Source organism: Ornithodoros turicata, chromosome 10 (assembly GCF_037126465.1).
Source record: "Ornithodoros turicata isolate Travis chromosome 10, ASM3712646v1, whole genome shotgun sequence".
Taxonomy (NCBI): Eukaryota; Metazoa; Arthropoda; class Arachnida; order Ixodida; family Argasidae; genus Ornithodoros; species Ornithodoros turicata.
The window spans coordinates 32107041-32128648 of NC_088210.1; the positions used below are offsets into that span (position 1 = coordinate 32107041).

The following is a 21608-nucleotide window of genomic DNA, read 5'->3' on the forward strand; positions in this document are numbered from 1 at the left end:
GAGATGACAGCAGAAATGAGAGAGAGAGAAAGAGAGATGTTTGTAGGCTTCCTGGGCCGACTTCAGGGCAGGAGCGTCGGAAGGTGGGAGCAAGGGGGAAGCTGCCTCTCCCAGGACCCATCCCCACCCCACGATTTAGGCCTGTCACAGCCAAATATGCCGGATCCTAGTTCAGTGAAGGAAGGAAAGTGGTTTATCTGTGAGGGGGAAGGTCAACCTCTTTTGGCATGCTGGGAAAGGATACAGGAACCCGCCGCGATTTCGAAACTACTGACCACGGTATCCCACGCGAAATAGTAGCGTAGTTTGGCCGTTATTCGAAGGAATACATGACGAGAGCAGACGCCGGATGTTGAGAGTACGCCGGAATTCCCTCTCTGGAGAAACGAGAAAGCGTCACTCCCGAAGAACCAATGAGGGCGCGGCCTTGAGAAAAGGAATGCCGCGGTCGTCTGCACGGCGCCTTTCTCCTTTGAGAGCCGCCCTCTCACTCCGCCCGTTAGGGAGTGACGTCACACCGCCGGAGCCTCTGTAGCTGCGGAAGCAGCGCTGATATTTAAAATTCGCTTATTTAATATCTAAGCACTTTTACGCACGAAAAAATTACCCAATTAGATTGCTGGCCGACGCCGAGCATGATTGTATCGGTTTTTATAGATGGGTTTCCGGATGCGTGCGGCCGTATCGGGAACTGTATCGACATTAGTCTGGAAAATCTACCGGAAAGTGTGCTTCGTCTTCAGTCACTGAAGGTGACAGAGTGCACCCACTTTGCTTTCCAAACCTCCCTGTGTACCCTACGAGAGTTCAGGTAGGGGGCGTGGGGCATTGACTCCTCTGCGACTGCAGCCAATCACATTATCCAATCACAACGCTTTGTTTCGCTTCTCTCGCAACAATTAAATAGCACATACGGATGCCATCTGCTACCTGCTAGCTCTTACCCACAACACACACCGATCATTTTTGCTTAGAGTGGGACGTCACGTTGCGCAATCACTGTGCAACCCGATCTCGAATGCCAACGCACGAAAAAGTAATCCGCCTGCGTATCCTACAAACGCCTTGGAGCTCACTTCTGCGTGTCGTCTGCTAACTCATTTGCCGCGCGCCCACACACGTGACCCTCCTCCCGCTGCGTCACGTGACTCCTAAACTGCCGTCTGCTAAAAAAGCACTGCAAATGCGCCGACCCCATTACAGACGATACCATAACTGGACGGCACGAAGTGAAAGCGAAAGAACGATTTGTTTACCAGAATTGGAGCGTTAAAAAGCGCGGGCAATTATTATGGGAGATATCGTCGCAGGGGGGCGAAGTTACTTAGAGGCCGCGTTCAGCCTATTACACGGTCATTAGAGTGAACACACAGAGAGATGTTTAAATAATGGTCCGAACTACTGCTGCTCATATGAGGTCCCGGAGCTGGCTTGTAAACAAGGTTGCGCAGATCTCGTGGGTAAATCGCATGGTAGGACTTTTAGGTGAGTAAGGGTAAACAATGCCTGCCTAAGTCGCGTGTACAAAATTGTAAAAGTCCTGCGTTACAACATGAATAGTTGACTTAGCACTAAAGAAGTCCCTGTGGCAGTTGTGCTGGTTGTAAGAATTACAGCATTAAACGGCGCAGTACATTTTAGTGTTTTCTTTTTATTTTGTATTTTGTCAGTACCACATACGGGTTCTTATATATTTTCATGTTTACATTGCAAAAAAATACATATAAACAACAGGTACGCTTTTTCAGACATTAACAATGCTTCAGCAGACATCGAGATCGCTACATAGGCAGGTTTTCTTTTCTGTCCTTTATTGGAATAAATTCCAAACAAACGCCCACTGTTCATGGACCAACTATGTGATCCTATGACATCGATTTCACAAAAATAGACGTACCTTTAGTTACCTGTTCGCTCCAACTTTTGGTCCCGTCCCAGAACATGCAATCTTCGATCGTCTTGATAAGAAGGGACGCAGCGATTTCGATATATATATACAGAATGTACATAAGTATATATTTACTTGTTCTTCCCGCGAACGATGTAATGCTAAGGTCGATAACATGACGTGCTGGGCTTCCTGCTCCAGCAGACGTTATTTTTAAGCATCCCATCGACCCATCGCACAATATACGACAGTATACATGCTGTGGTTTTAGTCACCGTGCAGAAATCATAGCAGAAGGCAGAGACGCAGAAGCACTGACGAGGAGGCGGCAGGTAGCAGACGACATGCTTAGGTTGCAGAAGGCACGGACTACGACATCGCGCGCCGGAGCTCCGTGTTTTGTTTGTTTGTTTGTCTTCTCTCTCTCTCTCGCTCTTTCTTTCGAGGGTACCGTCGGCGTGACGCCGTGCTCGCGAACAACAGCATATTAAATAAAGAAAATGTTTAATCGGAACGATCGACGAGACGACAGGCAGTGTGGTGATACTGCACACTCATGGCGTATTTACACACGTCTCCTTCAACAGAACGTAAACCACTCGCCCGGCAAATAAACCATGTCTAATTTCAAAAGCCAGTTTTTCTTCCAACATTAATGAACGTTCAAAAAAAAAAAAAAAACACTCATAAGGGCAGTAAAAATTACCCTTAAAACAGCTGTCCGTGTAGCACATCGCACAAGTGCAGCACGGGAAAAATTGGTACGCGATCATTTCGGAACATCCGAACCAAATCGATCCAATACCTCGTTTAGGCGGATACAACGTTGCACATGGCCGAGCATCCAAGCACCCCCGCTTTTTTTTTTTATTTTTTATTTTTTTCGATTTGACGGCTATCAGGAAGTCATCTGACCCAGAAATCATTTCCTCAACACCTATGGTGTTAGCGCCGTACATCATACCACCTGTTCGCCTCCTTCAGATTAGAATACCGCATATCCGAGATCCGGTGGAAGCCGGTTGTTGTGAATACAATGTGTGCACCACAGATCATGTCCCTCACTTTGAAAAAAAGAAAGAAAGAAAGAAAAAAAACATCTGCATTTTATGCCGCCTCCACGGCATTTACCAAAATACGAACTCCATATTTGACTCGGCGCCCGAAAGCCAGCCGACAATCGTGGGTGCTTCTCCCTTGGATCAGTGACGCAATTTGTGACGTATCGTTCATACGGGCTGCGTGGGGGTGACGTCACCCTCGGTAACGCTCGCCGATTGGCCTCTTTTTGAGAGGAGTTCCGTAAAGCAGAAAGCACGCACGTGCTCCACAAAGCGAATGCAGATGACAGAACACAGGAACGTATAAAGATCGCAGGAAGAAAATGGCGTGTGCATCGAGCTTCGTGTCGTCTGCATCGATAATGAAGACGATGCAGACGACAGATTGACGCTTTTGACCGCTTCGACGCGCACCTGACGGTTCCGGCAGGGGTTAAGAGCTACGTGCATGACCAGCGGAGGTTTTTGTAAGTATAATCTAATATTTCCTCACGAAACATGATTGGCAGGAGGTATATTAAATTGGTTTCGGTTTTCGCGGTAAGGGTTTAGAGGTCGTAACGGAACAGATGCGAGGCTACCGTGCGTGTGGGTAAGGCTGTTTGCTGACAGGCGTACCCGGGCATTAACTCATACGCGAAGTGTGACTCGGAACACATTTGGGGTCACAGCTTCGCGTCCAGTGATCGACGGCATGCACTGTGGATTACCAAAACAATTGTTCGCAATTCGTTACAGACACTGAAGTAGCTTATAGCAAGGAGGTCTAAAAATAGATATGGCGGAGTACAAGTACAAACAGGCGTGAAGTATCTCCTTCAAGATATTTCCTTGAACGGACCCGAAGCACCGACTCTTTCAGCTGACGATGAAACGAATGCGAAACTACGGGAACCACAAAAAGCAATACCGAAACTTCTTCATAACGAGAAAGACAAAAAAATATGGTTCTACGCCAATAACTTAGGTACAGTTGCATTTAATAGTTTGCCGAAGGCGGTAATTATATGTAGAGGAACAATATATATACTAATAGTCACACGTGTTACTTCCAACAACAGTACCTCGTTACTATACAGAAAGTATCAGTTATACGTTTACAACAAGTTACTGCTACCCACGTATGCCTTAGAGCATGAAACATTATGAATGCATTATGGAGAAGACATTGCCTCGTAACTTAAGATGAAAAACGGAGCTCCGTGGTTGCTGCCGTGCGGCTTTATCGTAACAGATGATAAAAATATGTCAAGGGTTCACGAGCTCCTCTCATCGTAGGCAAACATCAGCACCGAGAACGGCTTCAAGATGCGGCGTTCGCGGGCAGCGGCAAATATTATGTATTCGTTCGTACTGTGTGTTTTAGGAGCCTACTTTAGTGAAGCTTTATATAGCCACATGTCCCAGCTTGTCATGTTGGAGTTAATATCTCTCTTTACCGCGCAGCGTCAGCGCGCGTTTCACATTTACCTTCGTTGTTCAAGGCTATGTGACACGTTTTGATCGACGCGGTTCATTGTATCATGCAGACATTGTACTATATACACACACACACCAAAGTACTGAGAGAGGAATTACTCTTCTACGTGTCGTAGTTTGCAAGATACAAGCCTGCGAACAAACTTGACTGCCTCGGCCATTCCTATTGGTTATCGAAAGGCACGTGACTTCTCCCGCGGCCGCCTCTCTGGCGGAGATGCCTGCCGCGACGTCAGAGCTAGATGAGTTTCGGTTTCGATTTTTGCACGGCGTCAACTACTTTATTTTTGTTGTTGTTGTTGTAAAACTTGGAATGTAGATTCACATCCATACAAATAAATAACCCGGTTTCACCCTGTAATCCGGCATTGATTTCGGGCGAAGAGTCACAATCAATTTAAATGCATTACAAGGCATTACGTGTTTCTGCCCTTAATTTATTTTGTGTACGTAAAGGATAGCGTGGTGGTTCTGCGAAGCTCTATGTTTTGTGCGTGCGCAGAAGCATCAACGCTATCTCTTACGCACGCAAAGGCGGTAGCGTACGATGCACAGGAACCCGCTATTGTAGCGAGGCACACTGTGCGTTTGAAATTCTGTTTTCTGCATGTACAGTGACTGTCAAGCTCAACGCGAACAGTGTGCACATACTGAAGCCACACTGTCTTCTGCTTTCTGCGGCTTTTCTGTCCTGTTACGCGCGTTCCTTTAAAGGGAACTGTAATTGGCGATACCCCTACACTCGATATCATACTTTTCGTTCCGCACAGAGTTTCGGTACGTTCTATAATATCGAATAAAATGTCACAAAAATATAGAAGGAACGATTGCAAGTATAAAGCGTTGTTCGCGATTGCTTTGTGAGTAGAGGTTTGTTTCAGGTATGATACCTTCTATGAATGCGAGCCTGGTAAGCAACTTATTGTACCGTTATACCGATAATTTTTGAAAAATGTCGCCGTGAATTAAAAGGAAACGTGCGAAAGAACAATACGTGAAACACATCATTTTTCTTGATGATATGCTGGTTAAACGGTTAAGACAGACGGATCCACATAAACCCTTATCTCTTTTTCAGTGCTTTTTCTGTCGATCGTCCAGTCCAGACACTCTCCAAAGATTAGGAAAACGAAGGTCCCCGTCTTTTATCGGCTCATACATAAGCGATATTCAATACGCAACTAACGGTTTCCCTTTGCTGATGCAGCATACTGGTTCTCTGTAATCTACGAAGACGTGCGACATCTCTCGGAAGAGTTCACCAGGCAGTTGTCGAATAGCTGCACTTTATATGTACCTCAAATTACTTGCCTGCATTTAGACTCGTCTTAGAGGACTGAGAACGATCGAGGTCGTGTATTCGGCATTAGATTAGATTCTTTAAAAAATCGGAAAATGAAAAATAAATAAACAAACGGAACATTAAAAATGAACAGAAATCCTCCAGAAAATTGAGACAGGCAAAACCATGATGCATTCTGTGATCTATACGAATGCATTGCATTTTAGTAACGTACCGTTTTTCTGTACAGTTTCCGGGTATCGTGCAACGGATGCTTTGCATTCTTTTCTGCAGAAATTTAGAAAATTTCAGAGCAGATATCCTTCCGATGTTTCGTACGAAAGGCCGGCACTCATTGGCTTTTTCGTGAATTACTTGTTGACTTCTGCATTATGCACAACTCATATTTGAGCGTATACAAGGAAGGTCCCAGTTCTTCTTCGTACGTCGGAATAAGAAGGGGGAAAGTCTACTTTGGAAAGAAAGAGAGACATATAGCGACAAAAAAGAAAGAAAATAATAGAAGAAACGATGATCGAGGACCCCGGAACGTTTGCTTAGAAACGCGACGCAGACGACAGTGTCGTCTGCAAACTATAGAGAACAGATGTGCAGCGCCAACTGTTGCCTCCTTGAACGAAACTCTGTCTAACACCGTCCGCACGCATTTTCCCAATTTCCTCACTCTCACATGCAAAAGCAGTGATCCCTTGTCAGGATTTTTCACAGACAAAATTGTGTTTTCAGAGCACCCCTACACATTTCGAACGCTACGCAGATTTTTAACAGACGACAATACACGATTGGTTGTGAGTTGGCTCACCTTGCGTGCAATGGTGCCCCACATAAAACACTGGAGACACCACAGAGTCCGTACGGAGAAGATATTATAAATTTTGTATAAAAACACCGAAATACTAGACACAGACAGAGTCAGCAAATGAAAATCGGAGGTGCCCCTAAAGACTGCTTCCCCTCAGGGCAGAAGTGCTCCGCGTACCGAAGCCCCTGCGCGTTCTGCAAGCATCACTGAACGCCTTCTGTTTAACAAGAAGACCCTCAGATATACCGGTCCCGAAAGCATACACAATAATGCTCACCCTGAGAGACAGAGCTGTGATTCTTGGAAACTTGAGTTGTGAACGAAACGCTGTCTGGCATGCGAAAGGAATAGAGCAAAAAACGGAAATACCACACCCAAAATACGCTTTAGAAAAAGAGCAACGAATCAGGAACTTCTAGCAAAAAAAAAAAAGAATCCTTTCAGTCCGTAATGGACAAGTTGTCACGCTTGACTCATTTCTAAGGAGAACTTTACAGGAAATGAAGCATCGCCAAAAAGCGCCTATCTTCGCGACTGCATTTTGTACAGCTGTTCCTCGCGGCTGTCGTGCGTGGACGTTCCGCGAGAGTTGAATGCCATCGTATTTGGGTATACCCCGCAGGGACTTCAATGACGGGAAGTGAACAACAGGTGTTCTAGAAGGCGAACGAGTTACACGGCAGCCTTTAACATAAGAGGCGGGGAGAGAGCGTATGAGAGGGCGTAGTAACGAAAAGAATGAATGAATGTGTGTTAAAGGTTGGGCGAACGAGGAAACCCATGTTTGGGCAATGCGTTACGCACGCGCGGTTAAATGGTCGCGTAGGAACAACAGCTACACACAGGACTGTGTAATACCCGCACGGAGTGGACGGTAAATTCGAGCTTTTTCAGCCAGAAAGTTCAAACCTTGAACGGCAAAACGAGGCCACCTTCCGTGCATCCAACGGATCTTTCATTGCCAAACGCCCAACTGGCACTCGCAGCGCCTCCTCTCCCAGTGCGGCTTCCGTGTGTACTACTTTGTCGCTGAGTGTTTTCATTCAGTTCGTCTGCTGCGGTTGCGGTGGTCTGCCTTCGACTTGGCTCAGTTGAATTGGTTTCGATGCTGACGGATGATGGTGTTTTAGAATACCAGCATTGGTCTTCGAGGATGTTCAATATGACGTAAGCGACATTTTTGTATCCTACCTTTTTAACTTGATTGTGGACCAGCTATTTCATTTCTTTTTTTCTGTCTCTCTCTCTGCCGTGCTCATGCACAGATTTCCGTTTGTCGTCTGCTTGTTAGATCTTGTCGAGGCATGATCGTCCGTTAGTTCAGGCGACAGCAGCAGTTTGCTCTCTGAACGTGTACATGCAACGCTTGATTGGATCGTGCGCTTTCATGTCAAACAGGTTAGGAGGAAACATTCTTCCGCAGGGTGTTGCTGGGGGGGTGCTCGAGTCAGGTTGAACGTATTCCTTCTAAGCGTCAGATGAAAAATCGCTAGGCAAACAATTATGCTGAACTCTTAAAAGGGTTCTCTATGTGCGCAGAGAACCCAATTCACCATCCGCGTGCTTCCCCCTTTCCGCGTCATACGCGGTGGTTTGCCCTGACCCGTTATCGCGAATCCCGGTCACCTGCTCCTTTTATAGAAATGTTGGGAGCCAAATTTCTCGCTCCGTGAACTTACTTTGTGTGTTTGAAACAGGTGGTTGGTTCGGTACCTCTTAAACGCCAGCGAGTGCATCCACAAGTGTCTGTTTGAACATTTCCTTTCTCGTTCATTTAGCGTCGCTTGATGTGCACGAAATAATTTCTGCAAACTCATATGCACGTTATGTGTTTTTAGCCTTACTCTGAGCAGTATTTTGAGACGTGGATGATATGCGAAATAACATCGGTACTGATGTTTGCCACCGTGAATTAGGCCTAAAAGTACATTTAAAGGAAACTCGGGATGCCGGAAATTACATATACCTTGTCCATTTTTTGCGGCGTCTGTGAACACAAACGGTTGTGGTCTATTTGATAAACTTGCACGTACATCTTAAAAATATCCAATTGGACGCGCGAAATTACAAAATTGGTATAGTTGATTTTAAGGGTGAACTACTTTCGAACTTTTCAATAGCTCACTCCTCGTAGCGCACTCTATAATTCGATCGCTATATAATGACCGGAGTCATTTGTAATTATTTGTCCTTCTGTCGGTATAACTACCTCGTGTTCCTTCTAAATTTGTTCCTCTGACTCACTGGGCTCGGTGGCCTTGTCTTACCGGCTGAGTCACATCACGGCCCGCTACGCACTCTTCTTCACCGAAAATAAACGCGACGAAAAGAATTCGCAAACAAGTCCCACATTGGACGCGGAAAACAAAAAAGCTTTTTTTCTTTTCGCGACTGCATTCCATCCAACCCCCGCGAAACAAAAAGTAAATAATGAAAACTCCGCATACACCGTGGGTCTGCGTGCGGCAACGCGCGTACATAGCAGAAAACGCGTGGAAGTTAGCAGACGACCTTGCACAATGTTGCTGGACGAGTTCGCCTCTGTCTTACGGATTCATCGGAAAACTGTCGTCTGCATTTCACTATCGCCGCGTCGTTAGCAGACGTTGCAAGTTTGACTTGTCACGCGCAGTTATGCACCGATTTCGAACCCTTTTTAACGGAACTACTTTACGAATTAAGTCTTCCACGTTCAAGAACGGCTCTTTCAATGTTCGTAACAGAATTAGCCAGAAAAATGCGGGCTCCGCCCTTACGCGTTATGGAAATAGGGTTGTGCAGTCGTAATGCGTCGGCAAACTGCGTTGCAAAGCTATATTCCATCTAGTATTCCCACGCAGGAAGCAAATGAGGCCCTCAAATCTCGAACGACCTGCACGGCCTGACTGACAGCCACAGCTGAGGTCAGGGTATGTTATGAGATGACAAGTTGACCGTTTGCAAGCGTTTTTTTTTTCTTCTTCTTCTTTTACGGGACACGCCTACCCTAGGTCGTGTTATTTTCTTCTTTCTTTCTCTCTTTTTTTTCTTCTTTCAGTGTGGTTCTTCTGGTTGATCGCACCTACTACGCCGGGAGACTGGCACCTGTACTTGTGACAACTTAGCAGATAACGTGTGTGTGTCTGAGTTGTGGGCAGTCTATCGTAATGTCGTATTAGGGCTCATTGAGGCAGTGTCTTTAAGATGTTTCTTATTTATGTTCAATGCATTATGGATTATGGAGTTACGTACTACATATACACTGACGACATGTTTAGCCTGGTACAATTCTAACGTTCTATATAGAAGAGTGAATATGCGAGACAAGGTATTACAAAGGCTATTTTTATTTTATTTATTTATATATATATACACCTCAAATTACCCTAGTGTGGCATTACGAGGGCTATGAGTTGAAATAATCGTTATGGAAGGCTGAAGTGTTTTTCAGGAAGAAAAAAAAATATCGTTTCGTTATAGAGTCATATTTTATTTCTTTGTTTTCCATTTGTAAGTCGTAATGTGGCATTTCACGTTTTTACTGAATTCTTGTCGTTACACGAAACGGCGTTTTCCCTGCGCTTTGTGGATACATTCGTCGATACATTTATCGAGTCGAGCTCGCCGTGCGAGTTTACGTGGCTAATTTAGGGTAGGTCAGTTGAGAATCAAGTTCATCCTGACTACGAGAGGAGAGATAAATGAAAGAACAGGATGAGGAAGAACTCCGATACAAGGACGAACTGTACTTGTCCTTTACACAGCATACCGGAAGTGACGAACCACTGAGACCCGAAACACACACGGTAAAGTGTGCGTGCGCCCTCACGATACAACACAGAAACTTCCCTCTGTTCAAAGTTACTGTTTGGACCCAGTCCTACTGAGTCATACACACTCTTTCTGTCGTGCCGTTCGATAATTGCAGACGACAAAAGAAAAGTAGACTGCCGTGACAACGTTCACTTCATTCCCTTCTCTCTCTTTTTTTTTACGTATCGTGAGTATATCTACACGACATCCAACATGGCGGACAACGTGGAAAGGGGAAGGGGATCGGATATAACGTCTTAAACTCAATGGTACAACATCACGTGGGTAGTCCTAATGACGCTGGCTGATTCAGCGATGTGCGTGTGCGTTGTGGATGTACGTTGAACAAGGGGGTGTGGATATAGCGTTCGTGACTGTCGGTTCTTTCTCTGTATATACTTGCATGGGATAGGGGGGACGAATAGATACGCATCTGGGCCACGCTGAAGTTAATATATATACACGAAATAAATGTCGTTCGGGATAATGTGGTGAAATACTATATGGAATAGATGAGGAGATAATGTATCGACATGTCGTGTGATAAATGGAGTCGATTACGTGTTGCGATTGTAACAGAAATATCGCTTTCATTGCTTGTCAGGTTCTGGTTATATCATAGTATTGCTGCACATTGTGCTGCTCGCCAGAGTACCGAAAAAAAAAAAAAAACCTTGAGCACTTGGCGACGTAGTACAAACAATTGAACAGACGTTTGCGTCAAGAACCTGACGTTGGAGGAGGGCAGACGTTTCACCATTGGTAGACGTATAAGCACGTGACCTTACCCCTGCTGCCTCATTGGTGGATGTAGATAATTGTCTTTCACATATATCTGGTATATCGTAGAGCGAAGTACCGCAAACACCTTGCATTGCAATATAATAATAATTCGAGTAAATTGTTAAAGAATAGGAGTGTACGAAAGGTCCGCAGTAAACCATCGTCAAACTCCACTCATAATCCACTAAACGAGTAGCAACACTGGAGTGACGTCATTAGTGTGGCCAGAAGTTCGAACCTTGACCGTGTATGCTGCAGACGTTTATATCCCATCAGATACGCAACAGAATTGGTTTATCCAATATTTTACGACGCAAAACACGCAAAATCGTCACGTGATCTTAGTTTCGCTCGCGCTCTAGCTTACTTCTGCTACTTCGTAAATGCAGATGCGCTGATCTGTTTTGTTTCTTGCGATTGCAGGTGGCAGTGGTCGTCGACCTCTGAAGGTTGCCAGACCACGAGGAGGCCCGTCCGCCGGCATCTTACCAGACAGCATTAGAGTGTGCTTCTCGAACCTAATACTGTCAGGTAAAGATGTCAGCGGGGTGCCGTTGAATGCAGCGTGGATGGACAGCCTGCGTCTAGCAACATTGGACAGGGGGGTGGGCGCCCCGCAGCCTATTAAGATGATGGAGTCTATAGGTTATACGGCTGCAGTTTGTCTTTTTTTTTCCCGAGAGCAAAGATTAATTTTTAGGAACTGCATATATGGGCGTGGCAAATATGTCTCCAACAATACAGAAGAAGGTATAATCTAATGAACGGAGGAAGCCACTGAAAAACGTTAGCCAGCTGTAGGACTCGAACCCACGTGCGTCATTTGAAGGGACGTGTTGTCCTTTTTCTGCGTTCCAGCCTGGGAACATCAATTTCCATCGTGTAATCTAGGAACCTGGGCACTGCAACGTGGTGATAATGGCGTATTTTTCAGCGGGTGGTCAGGCAACAGCGTGCGCATGTTACGCATGGGGGAGGATTTCACCCTCATTTTCCCTTCCCAAAAGCACTCCTAAAGGTACGATTTCGGGGAGGGGGGTTGAACCTCCCCAAATACTCCCCCTCTGACTTCGCCACTGAGTGTGCGTGTAGCATCTAAATATTAAATAACCATATTTATTTATATTTATTTGATCAATTAATTTCTTATATTTATTATAATATTTATTTTATATATTTTTTTTACACAAATGTAACGAGAACAGACAAATAGTAGCGCACATTATTTACGAATCCACGTGGCGTTAAAAAGCGTGCAGATGATATAGCTTGCTCCCAGCAAATAACGACAGTATCTTTTTTTTTTTTTTTTTTTACTTGAGATATAGACAATAGCAAATCAAAGCATTCGTTTTTTTACTAGGGAGTTAATGGTCTTCAGATCGTAACCTTTAAGCACGGCATTAAACGCAGACAGATGTGTAACGAAACACTGGTCAATAAAGACACTCTCGCTTACGTATCTTTATTCCACAGTTCTCGAAGTAAACACGTGACCGTCTTCGCTTGAAGACATTCTGGAAGCTATTTCCACGTGTTCAGGATTCATTTACAACGTGGTGGCCATCGTGACAAACACCGCGATGCCTTAGGTACTGGTCGGTAGTGTTACAGAATAGGATTGGAATGTTTTTTTTGTTTGTTTTTTTGAAAATTCCGCGTAAGCGCCGCGAAGCAACTGTTGCCATGAGCGGCACACAGACGTGGACACGTGGAGAGACGACACCAAGAAGGAGTGGGGGACAGGGGGGGTTATTATGCGTCCCGGGCCGACTTCAGTGGGAACTGCGTCGACATATACGTCCGGAAAGTCTACGGGAAAGCCCAGCGAGAACCTCGGACAAACCGGTGACAGGGAGTCGAACCCCGGTCACTCTAACCACTACGCCGCGCGGGCTGATGCATTGGAATGGTGACAGAATGTCACTGTCCAAGAATGCGCGGTATTCGTAGCACGTCCACCACCCATGACCAGCGAGTGTATATGAGTCATAGGAAGAGAGAGGTTCTCCCCAGGCATCTAAAAACGGGACAGCCCTAAAGGTCGCATTCTAAAATGGGACCGGAGGCCCTTTCCAGAATAGACAGTCATCGTGCAGTGACGTGGCGATGCCCGACCTGACAGCAGATCGAAGCCCCATCTATTTCCAGCCGTCATTAATGATTTGCCGTTTTTAACCTTCGCTCAACCTACGCACGCGGTAATGGTCACTCCGTCGATGCACTGTAAACCATACCGACTCATTTCCAATTCAATCCAATCCAAAAATATAAAGGGGGTTGTTGATGGTGATTGGCATTTTTATGGCGCAAAAGCAACCAAATATTCAAGAGGGTGTCGCAAAAGTGGTGTGAAGCGCAAGAGGACGCTCTCCCACTCCCTTATTCACCAATGAATTACGTCCGCGACCAGCCGCGACAAAATATGTAAACCGAAGCCAATTAATTACTGCAACAAATAACCCGCTTCGGTGGCATATCATGATTCGATGATTCGATCACGTGTTGCGATTGTAACAGAAATATTGCTTTCACTGCTTGTCAGGTTCTGGTTATATCATAGTATGTGCACATTGTACTGCTCGCCAGAGTACCGAAAAAAAAAAAAAAGAAAAAAAAAACTTTGAGCACTTGGCGACGTAGTACAAACAATTAATTACTGCAACAAATAACCCGCTTCGGTGGCAGATTTTTCTCTAAAAGGTGTTCACTGAAGGTCCCGAAAGGGGTAGTGCCCATTATAATGCCGACAGTGCCCTGCTTTAGAAGTTACGTTTTTTTTTTTTTTTTACGAAACTCATTTGAATTTTTATTTAAATAATGAGCGCCTCCCACTCATTCACACGGTGCGCTGCTTCTAGATGGTATCGGACAGATACTTGTAAAAAAGAAAGCTCGTCGATCGGTGCACCCGTTCGCGAATTATTTAGCCCGGGGATTTAACTGAGACTCCCGGTATATACAGGGTCTATTTTTTTTTTTTTAACATTTACAGAATTTTTTTTAAAAAAAGCTATGAGAGCAGCATAGATGTCATTTTTGCAGTTGAGTTCTACGGCCAGGCGGAGATCCTCTCGAAGAAAGTGTGCAATTACGAGATGCAAAATTACCTAAAATTCGTCAATTTAATTCAATTCGTCAACTCTTCAATTGAGGAATTTCGGGCAAAAGCGAGATAGCAGATTGAGAGACTATCCTAGTTGCGAGCCATTTCACGTTTAACAAAATCCTGAAACACGCGCGTGCGTTAAAATATCCATGCCCGAATTTTGATATGCTAATGAGCCGAAAGTGAAACTGCGGCGACCGGGAACCGCTGGGAGTACAGCGCTCGTTTCACGTCAGAGGGTCACGTGATTTGGAGTGATGGAGATGATTGGAGTAGGTGCCCAGATAAGCCTCAGTCGGCGAGGGTGACGCGCTCCTCAGGCGCGCTTTTTTCGGTTTCGGCTCATTTGCGTATCAAAATTCGGGGATGGATATTTTAACGCGCGTGCGTCTGCTATCTCGTTTTTGAGCGAAATTCCCTAATTAAAGGGTTAATTAACGAATTTCAGGTAATTAGTCAACTTGTAGGTACATAGTCTCTTCCAGACGATGTCGCAACGAGCATGACTCATTTAAAGGGGAACTCCGCTCTTTTTTGGGCGCGATGCAGGTGGTTCGGTGCAAGTCTCTAAGACATATACGCTCTAAGAAGAAGAGGAAGAAGAAGAATAAAGAGCAAATTGGGAGCAACTAATGCACATCCCGTGAAATTTACTGCCCAGCAGAGCGAATAACCCCTACATTATTCAGGCACCCTAGAGGCCGGTTTTTCGTCGCGCCACCTCGATAAGCAAGTATAAACGACGTGACGTAGTCATTAATGGTCCGCCAATCACGACGAGGCTTTCGGCACCCGTAGCCACGGAGACCAGCCACCATCAGCCGGATAAGGAGCCACTTCGTAGCCAAGCCTATATTTTGAAACCGTCTGCAACGACTGGCTGAAGAAGCAGACGACATTCCGACTCGAGATTCATACATGCCGAAGGGGTGACAGGAGGCATAAGAACACCTTCTTTATCCAGGTGGCGCTGGTCTGACGAACTTCAGTGACCAGTGGACGGAGTCTGCATTTCCCCAAATAAAACATATACTTTCGTTCGTCACTTCCTAACCACAGCAGACGCTGGCACCCGCCAATGTGAGAGATTAAACGAACTGCGCTGCTCGACAAAGCTGAGCTGCTCACGCATTTTTGTAATACGTGTTTCTGCAATCCATCCTTGCGCAAGGCTGATTTCTTATGTGTACTTCGACGTAAGACCTTTCGAATGATATATATTTTCTTTCTGCTAATGGCTCTGCTATTGATTGATCTTGATGTACAACCCTCATTGCAGACATTTTTCCCCCCATCTATATTACAAATAAACCGAGAAGCAAGGACTGCAAAGAATTCATTAAAATCAGACAAGTAGTTTTAGCTCTGCATCAAACTCTCCATTTTCTGGCACCCCTAACATTATGTCACTAAGAGATGGCAAACAAGACCCAACTGCAAGAACAGCAATGAGGAAGAAAAAGTCAGATGAAAATATTCCTGGCAGGATTGACGGCGATTGCCAAACGCTTCACAGAAAGTCCTTTGTGACGTCATAGGGCAATGACTCCACTCTACACCATCGACAGGTTTTTGTAACCATGTGACCTGCTGCTCAATAACTTATACATCAATGTACTCAATTACAGTGTAACTCAAGGTGACATTAAAGGAGCAATCCGCTGTCAGACACAGGCTCGTTATCTTACAGTTTCTAACGCTTTTCAGAATGCCAAATATTTCGGAATACATCACACCAGACTGTCTACTAAGTTCCTTCGTGTAGTGACCATTTGTTCCAAATAAAGGCTATACTGTTCATGGGAACCTGTCAAGAAACACCATTTTCAATCCGTCACTCCCTCAATCAAGAATGGAACAAGAACAACATGACTAATCAAACATAAACCAAACCAGTTAGTTGCCCTCGAATGCCCTAAAGAAATCCTTGTTAGGTGCACGGAAGATTGAAATATAGCAGCTGTCGAAAGAGCCCGGCTTCAGAACAGTTCCTTTACAACTTGTTAGGTGTTTTTGCCTTCCTACATTGTTGCCAACAGTACTAGTTAGCCAGAGCCTAAAACAAGGAAAAAAGAGGCAGTCGTGGGTAAGGTGACCGTGAAATGTGACAGGTTCTGTGCCGCCACCTGGTGAGACTGGTGAGAAGTCTCCGACAGTGACATTCTTGTGGTGGATGTTTTAATCGTAACGTTTGAAGCCCACATTCACTGAAACCTCACTATGTACAAATACAGCAATTAGTATGTACATCGTAGTTACACATCTTGGCTACGCCACCAGCGTTCACACAACGTACAGCAACTTTTCCGCCATTTCGCGGTCCGCCTTGCGGAAGGTCTGCGCAGCATCGTTTCTCTGTTCCTCCAGTCCGGCAGCGTCGCTTATTAACGCCAGCCAGTACGCACCCTCCCTCACGCCCCGGTTGGACCTGACGGACTTGAAGCACTCCAGGGCTCGAGACGCGAGCCTCGCCGAAGCCTGCAAGTCACGCTGGCCCTCGCTGGCAAAGCCGCATTTTGCCAGCAGCAGGCAGAGCTTTCCAACGTCGTTTTGGCCACCCTGGGCGAGAATTAACGTGACTACGCCTTCGAGCAACACCTGGGCCTGCTCGGGCAGTCCGACCCTGAACTGTACGTCCGCTGTGCGGAGGATCAGAGCAGCCTGTAGGTAGGCCAAGTGGTGTTGCTTCGCGTGGACCATGCCCTGCGAAAGGACGGGTATTGCAGCTACCGGCTGAGACGCCTCGACGTATATGTCTGCTTTCAGCAGGAAGACTCGCCCTAAGAAATGAGCCGGGCTCCCTTTGAAGCCTTCCGGACGACGTTCCGCAAGGTCTTCCAAGAGCTCGTCCGTGATGGAGAGAGCCTCCTGGAAATGCTCCTGCCAGAGAGAAAGACGTGCCTTACAATAACGACCTTCGAGGCTGTCTAGGACGTGGATTCCGCAGACGAGATGCTCCGCAGTGGGCCAATCGCAGCCGTACAGTGCTTCTTCAAATCTGCACTCCAGTTCACAGAGCTGCTGAACAGCGTGCAAGTCCGAGTATGGCGGAAAAAGCGAACACGCAAATTTGATCACTTCGGATGCCTTGCGATGGTCTCCGCGGAGGGCAAAGGCCGTGGCGAGATTTCGCAGAGCGAGGCACGTCGCTTCCCCTATGGGTTGCACCCCGCCAGCGCATAGGGGGTCGATCCAAGTCAGGTGGAGCAACAGCTGTGACAGCAGCACAGACATGCGGTTGAAGCCGTAGAGGTTCCAGAGCGCCGCTCGGCTGACGAGAGCCATACCTGTCGGCTCCAGCATGGAGTGCTCCATGTTGAGTTGATCGCTCCGCGAGAGCAGTTCAAACACTGCGGCCGGCATCGCCCCGTTTTCGGCCCCAGTCTGGCAGAGCGACTGCATTTCGAGGGAAGCAATCTGCCACAAACCGAGCTCCGACGACTTGGTGACTGCACCGCGAATGTTAGAGTCTGGATAATCGAATTCTTGTAGCCGAGACAACCAGGTGAGTGCGTGTTGTAAGAAACAGTTGTCGTTGGCCTCCTGGGCGAGAGTGACGGCCTCCCTGAGTAGCGTCAGCGCTTCTCTGCGGTGCCCGAACTTAAAATGCAGCATTGCGAGGTTGAGAGCGGCAAAACGCAGGTTCTTCGTGGACTCTTCTTGGTTATTTTTCGACGTTCCCTCGTGCGTCTGGATGTTCCTGTCGAAATGGTGGTGCAGACTTTCGACCGCATTGCAGTACTCTTTAACATTGAGGCAGTTCAGGAAACTGACGTACTGCGCCTCAGTTATGTCGGGGTTACCCGCCAGGAGCTCTCGTATCTTCCTCTGCAGCTCGGGCGGAGGCAAGGCTTGCTTCTCGTTAAGGTGCATCAGCGCCACCTGCTGGGCCAAAAAATAGTCGGCCTGCCTTTGAGACGCCATAACGCGCGTATCAGCATTGCGTCTGACGGCTTCGTCTCCGAAATTTTCTCTGTAGTACTCCTGGTACTTGCAGTGAAGTTTCATCAAGCTATTGAAGTTTAGCTTATCCAACGCAAGCAGCATTCGGCGAACGAACAGGCCAAGCACGCTGCTTTTGTGGAGAACTGCAGTTGTCATGTTAGGATCGGCAAGCAAGGTGTCGAGCTGCGGTATGTAGTCCATGACACCTGCAACACCTCCTTCGTAGAGAGTTTTCAGGGCGCCGACGAACAGTTCGTAGGTCTGTGGATGGAGTATTTCCTTTACACGTTCCGCAAGTTGGCTTAAACTCATGTCCGGGCTCTGTAGGAGGTTCAGGGTTGTTATCGCGAAGTCGCGGCACTGTTTGTTTGTATGTGACCACGCTTCTTCGCCTTGCCCGCGATGTTGTCCGGTTTTTACCCGACAGTACTCGCGCACGAGGACCAGCAGAGCGAGTTTGTGTCCCGTAATGCTATCCTTTGAGGGACCCTTGTGTGAAGTAAACATCCACGGAGTGGTTTCCGAATCCATTTTAGGCATTGTTTAACGTAGGATGATAGGTAAAGCTCTGACATTCAACCGTGAAGGAAATACTCACCGCGTACAGCACGAAACTTCACCAACTTCACTCACACTCATGCTCATACGTAGCGCCGTTTTGGTCCTAGCGGTGGCAGCACAGTCGGGCGTCGAGCAGTGTTGTCGAGTTTTATTAGTGTTGGTTTGGGTTAGTTGTTCCAGTATTAAAAACAATTTCAACACCTGTGTAAAAGACACACGAAACAAGTAGCAAGTTTCTTTCCAGTTATGTAATTCATATACAGCTGGCTGGCTTTCATTAGGCTTCTCTACATTTTCAGTTTATTTTTAAGCACAGCGTGAGGCAATGTATTTTTTATTTCGGAAAATTATAACGGAATATTATTGGAAAGTACAATTGCGACAATATTACGTTCATCATAAGCAATCATAAGGCATCTGTCTGGAAAGCAGCGTAGCAGAAGCAGACGACACAGTCCACAGTGGCGCCAAAACTGACAGACTTCACAGCGAAGAGTCGTGGTGAGTGTCACTTTAAAACTATTTGGACCCCGTTTGTTACGTGTTTAATTCGAATGTGGCAAATTTACTGGCTTTCACTCCAACTGTGATTATAATGTCGAATCTACCACGAAGATTGCGAAATCTGTAAACGCATATATGTCAACAAGATGGAGTCTGTCATGAAGTGCGTTGTGTTTTCGTTTGTTCATAAGTTGTGTTTGGTCGCTACCTGTTGTCATCGTCCTTCGGGAGTCTGATACAAAACGGCGTTTTGCTCTTCATCTTGCCGAACCTGCAACTGCCACTATTCGCAAGCACGAAAGATCCCACACGAGACGCGACTTCGTGAGCAACCCAAAGCAACATCTGTGACATGGGTAGACTACCTCCCTTTTCGTCTTTGCCCGACCTTGCAATCTACAAAATTTGTACGTCACTCTCCTCACCGTTCGACTTGCTCAACTTCGGCTGCACTTGCCGCCGTCTGCACGAAGTTTCGTCCAGTAACAGCTTGTGGTTGCGGCTAGCTGTCGACTGGTGCGACGGTATGTGGCACTGGATCGACCCTCTGCCCACGAGCGACAACCCAAAGGAATGGCTCCTGCAAGTACTGCACGCAGCCACCTTCGGCTCAACACCAAGCACGAGACGTGTTTGTGATTTGGGGGGTGGCGAAAAATGGGAACGCACCGAAAGCTTACGCTTTCGTTGCAAGCTCGGAATGTTGCGATGGGCGTACAAGGACACCGACGACGCGGCGCCACTGACAGTGCTACTACGACGCTGGGTATACGACATGGCTCTATATCGCCGTTCACGCAAGGCTGTGTCATTCGGCGGCAACAGCTTGAAGTTGAGCGACGCCAGCATCTCCGAGCTGGCCACCCTGGGAGAAGCCAAGGAACACGACTTACGAACGAGAAGGCACAAGAACCTCAATCCCCGCTACTATGTCAAACGGATAGCGACGGCGAGCGACGGCTGGCTCGAGGACCTCTTTCCCTCGGGGCCCCGCGGGACCCTCTGTCCCATGCTGGTGTGTCCCTCGGAAGGAGGATTCCCCGCAGAGTCTTCGGGGATATCGGGGGCGGTACTCTGCGTTTCTAAGGTTTTCACCAGACACATGGTACCCATTCTATTGGACAGTCGGATCACTTTGAACCAGATGGCTACCTCGATACGCAAGGCCTGCAGATCGCTGCAGCTCCACCTCTACGGCCACCTGGTGGAGATTCGGCACCGGTGGCCCACACAGCCCATTGCCAACGCCGTGTTCAGCATGGCGGAGGCGGGCTGGCCGGGTCTCGATGTCCCCGATGCCGAGGCGGAATTGGACGTGTACGACATCCGTTTGACATGGCAGTGGGTGATGCAGGAATGCGCGCTGCTCATCCGCGAACGACAGTGGTTAGACGCGATTTTAGACGATACGAGGAGGCGTTGGCGGCGCATGCTTATTCCAGAGATAATGCTCGTCCTGCACCAGCAGGGGGACCAGAAGAACGAAGTCACGCGGCTGAACCTGACGGACTGCGACGCGATCGGAGGCGACAACCATGTCCAGGAAATGGCGGCGGCGGCTTTTGTGTCCTCGCACGGGGTGTTCGTCGCCTGGCAGCTCATTGGTCGGGGACGGATCTGAGGTTCGCGGGATTGGTAAAATTTTCGTGCCCGAATTTGCTGCTCACGAGAACGCACACTTGTCTGGATAGCACAATACGAAGATAGTGTTGCTGGAAAACAGAACTTGCAAGCTGAAAAGTAGTACTTTACTTTACTTTTATACTGGGGTGCAGCCAGTTTTTCTTTCGTTTACTGCCGCAGAGCATGCTCAAAGAACGAAACGAGATATTGTTGTCTCGCTGTTCTTTCTTTTTCACTGTTTCCTGTATAGTATATATAGTTTTTATAGCGGAAAGTTTTTATGTCCGATTGCGCGCGACATTGTTACCGCAGTGGCGATGTAAAGTCTAGAATTGGTAGTTATACGAAACATACCTTTAGGTGACTTCCATTTACGCGGGGCTCTTCCAGGTCATGTTTTCTTCCATGTTGTTGCTGTTCTCATATTGTCAAAGTACCTCCATGGTGTACTTTATTTTTATCGTGTATCCCATTGCTGTTTCTTACGGTTAAGGCAGCGATTGTTAAATGCATATTTTTGTATCGTAGCCGTGAGCGCAGTGCCACATTTTTTTACCAGTTACATGGCAGCCATGTACGTAGCACAATACCGGCACATTTCCATGTCTTTATTTCTTTTTTCTCTATGTATACACTCGAAACCGTCTGCTCACTGGACTTTTGTAATGTTTGCTGTGATATATATACACAGTTTTCGGTTCTGGAAAGGTGTCGTAGTTCTTCACCCTTCGATGCTCATTAAACTACTTTTATTTCGA

The 21608-nt window shown here is 46.8% G+C and overlaps 2 protein-coding genes across 2 annotated transcripts; one reads left to right on the forward strand and one right to left on the reverse strand.

Moving 5' to 3' along the window:
- Positions 1–15535: 15535 nt before the first annotated feature.
- Positions 15536–18855, reverse strand: LOC135369923 (anaphase-promoting complex subunit 5-like). Its single transcript, XM_064603518.1, has one exon. It carries the CDS (start codon positions 18700–18702, stop codon positions 16501–16503), a length of 2202 nt encoding a protein of 733 aa, XP_064459588.1. The 5' UTR covers positions 18703–18855; the 3' UTR covers positions 15536–16500.
- Positions 18856–19252: 397 nt separating this feature from the next.
- On the forward strand, positions 19253–21608 carry LOC135369925 (uncharacterized). The gene has a single exon (XM_064603519.1). The coding sequence runs from the start codon at positions 19580–19582 to the stop codon at positions 20846–20848; it is 1269 nt and encodes a 422-aa protein (XP_064459589.1). The 5' UTR covers positions 19253–19579; the 3' UTR covers positions 20849–21608.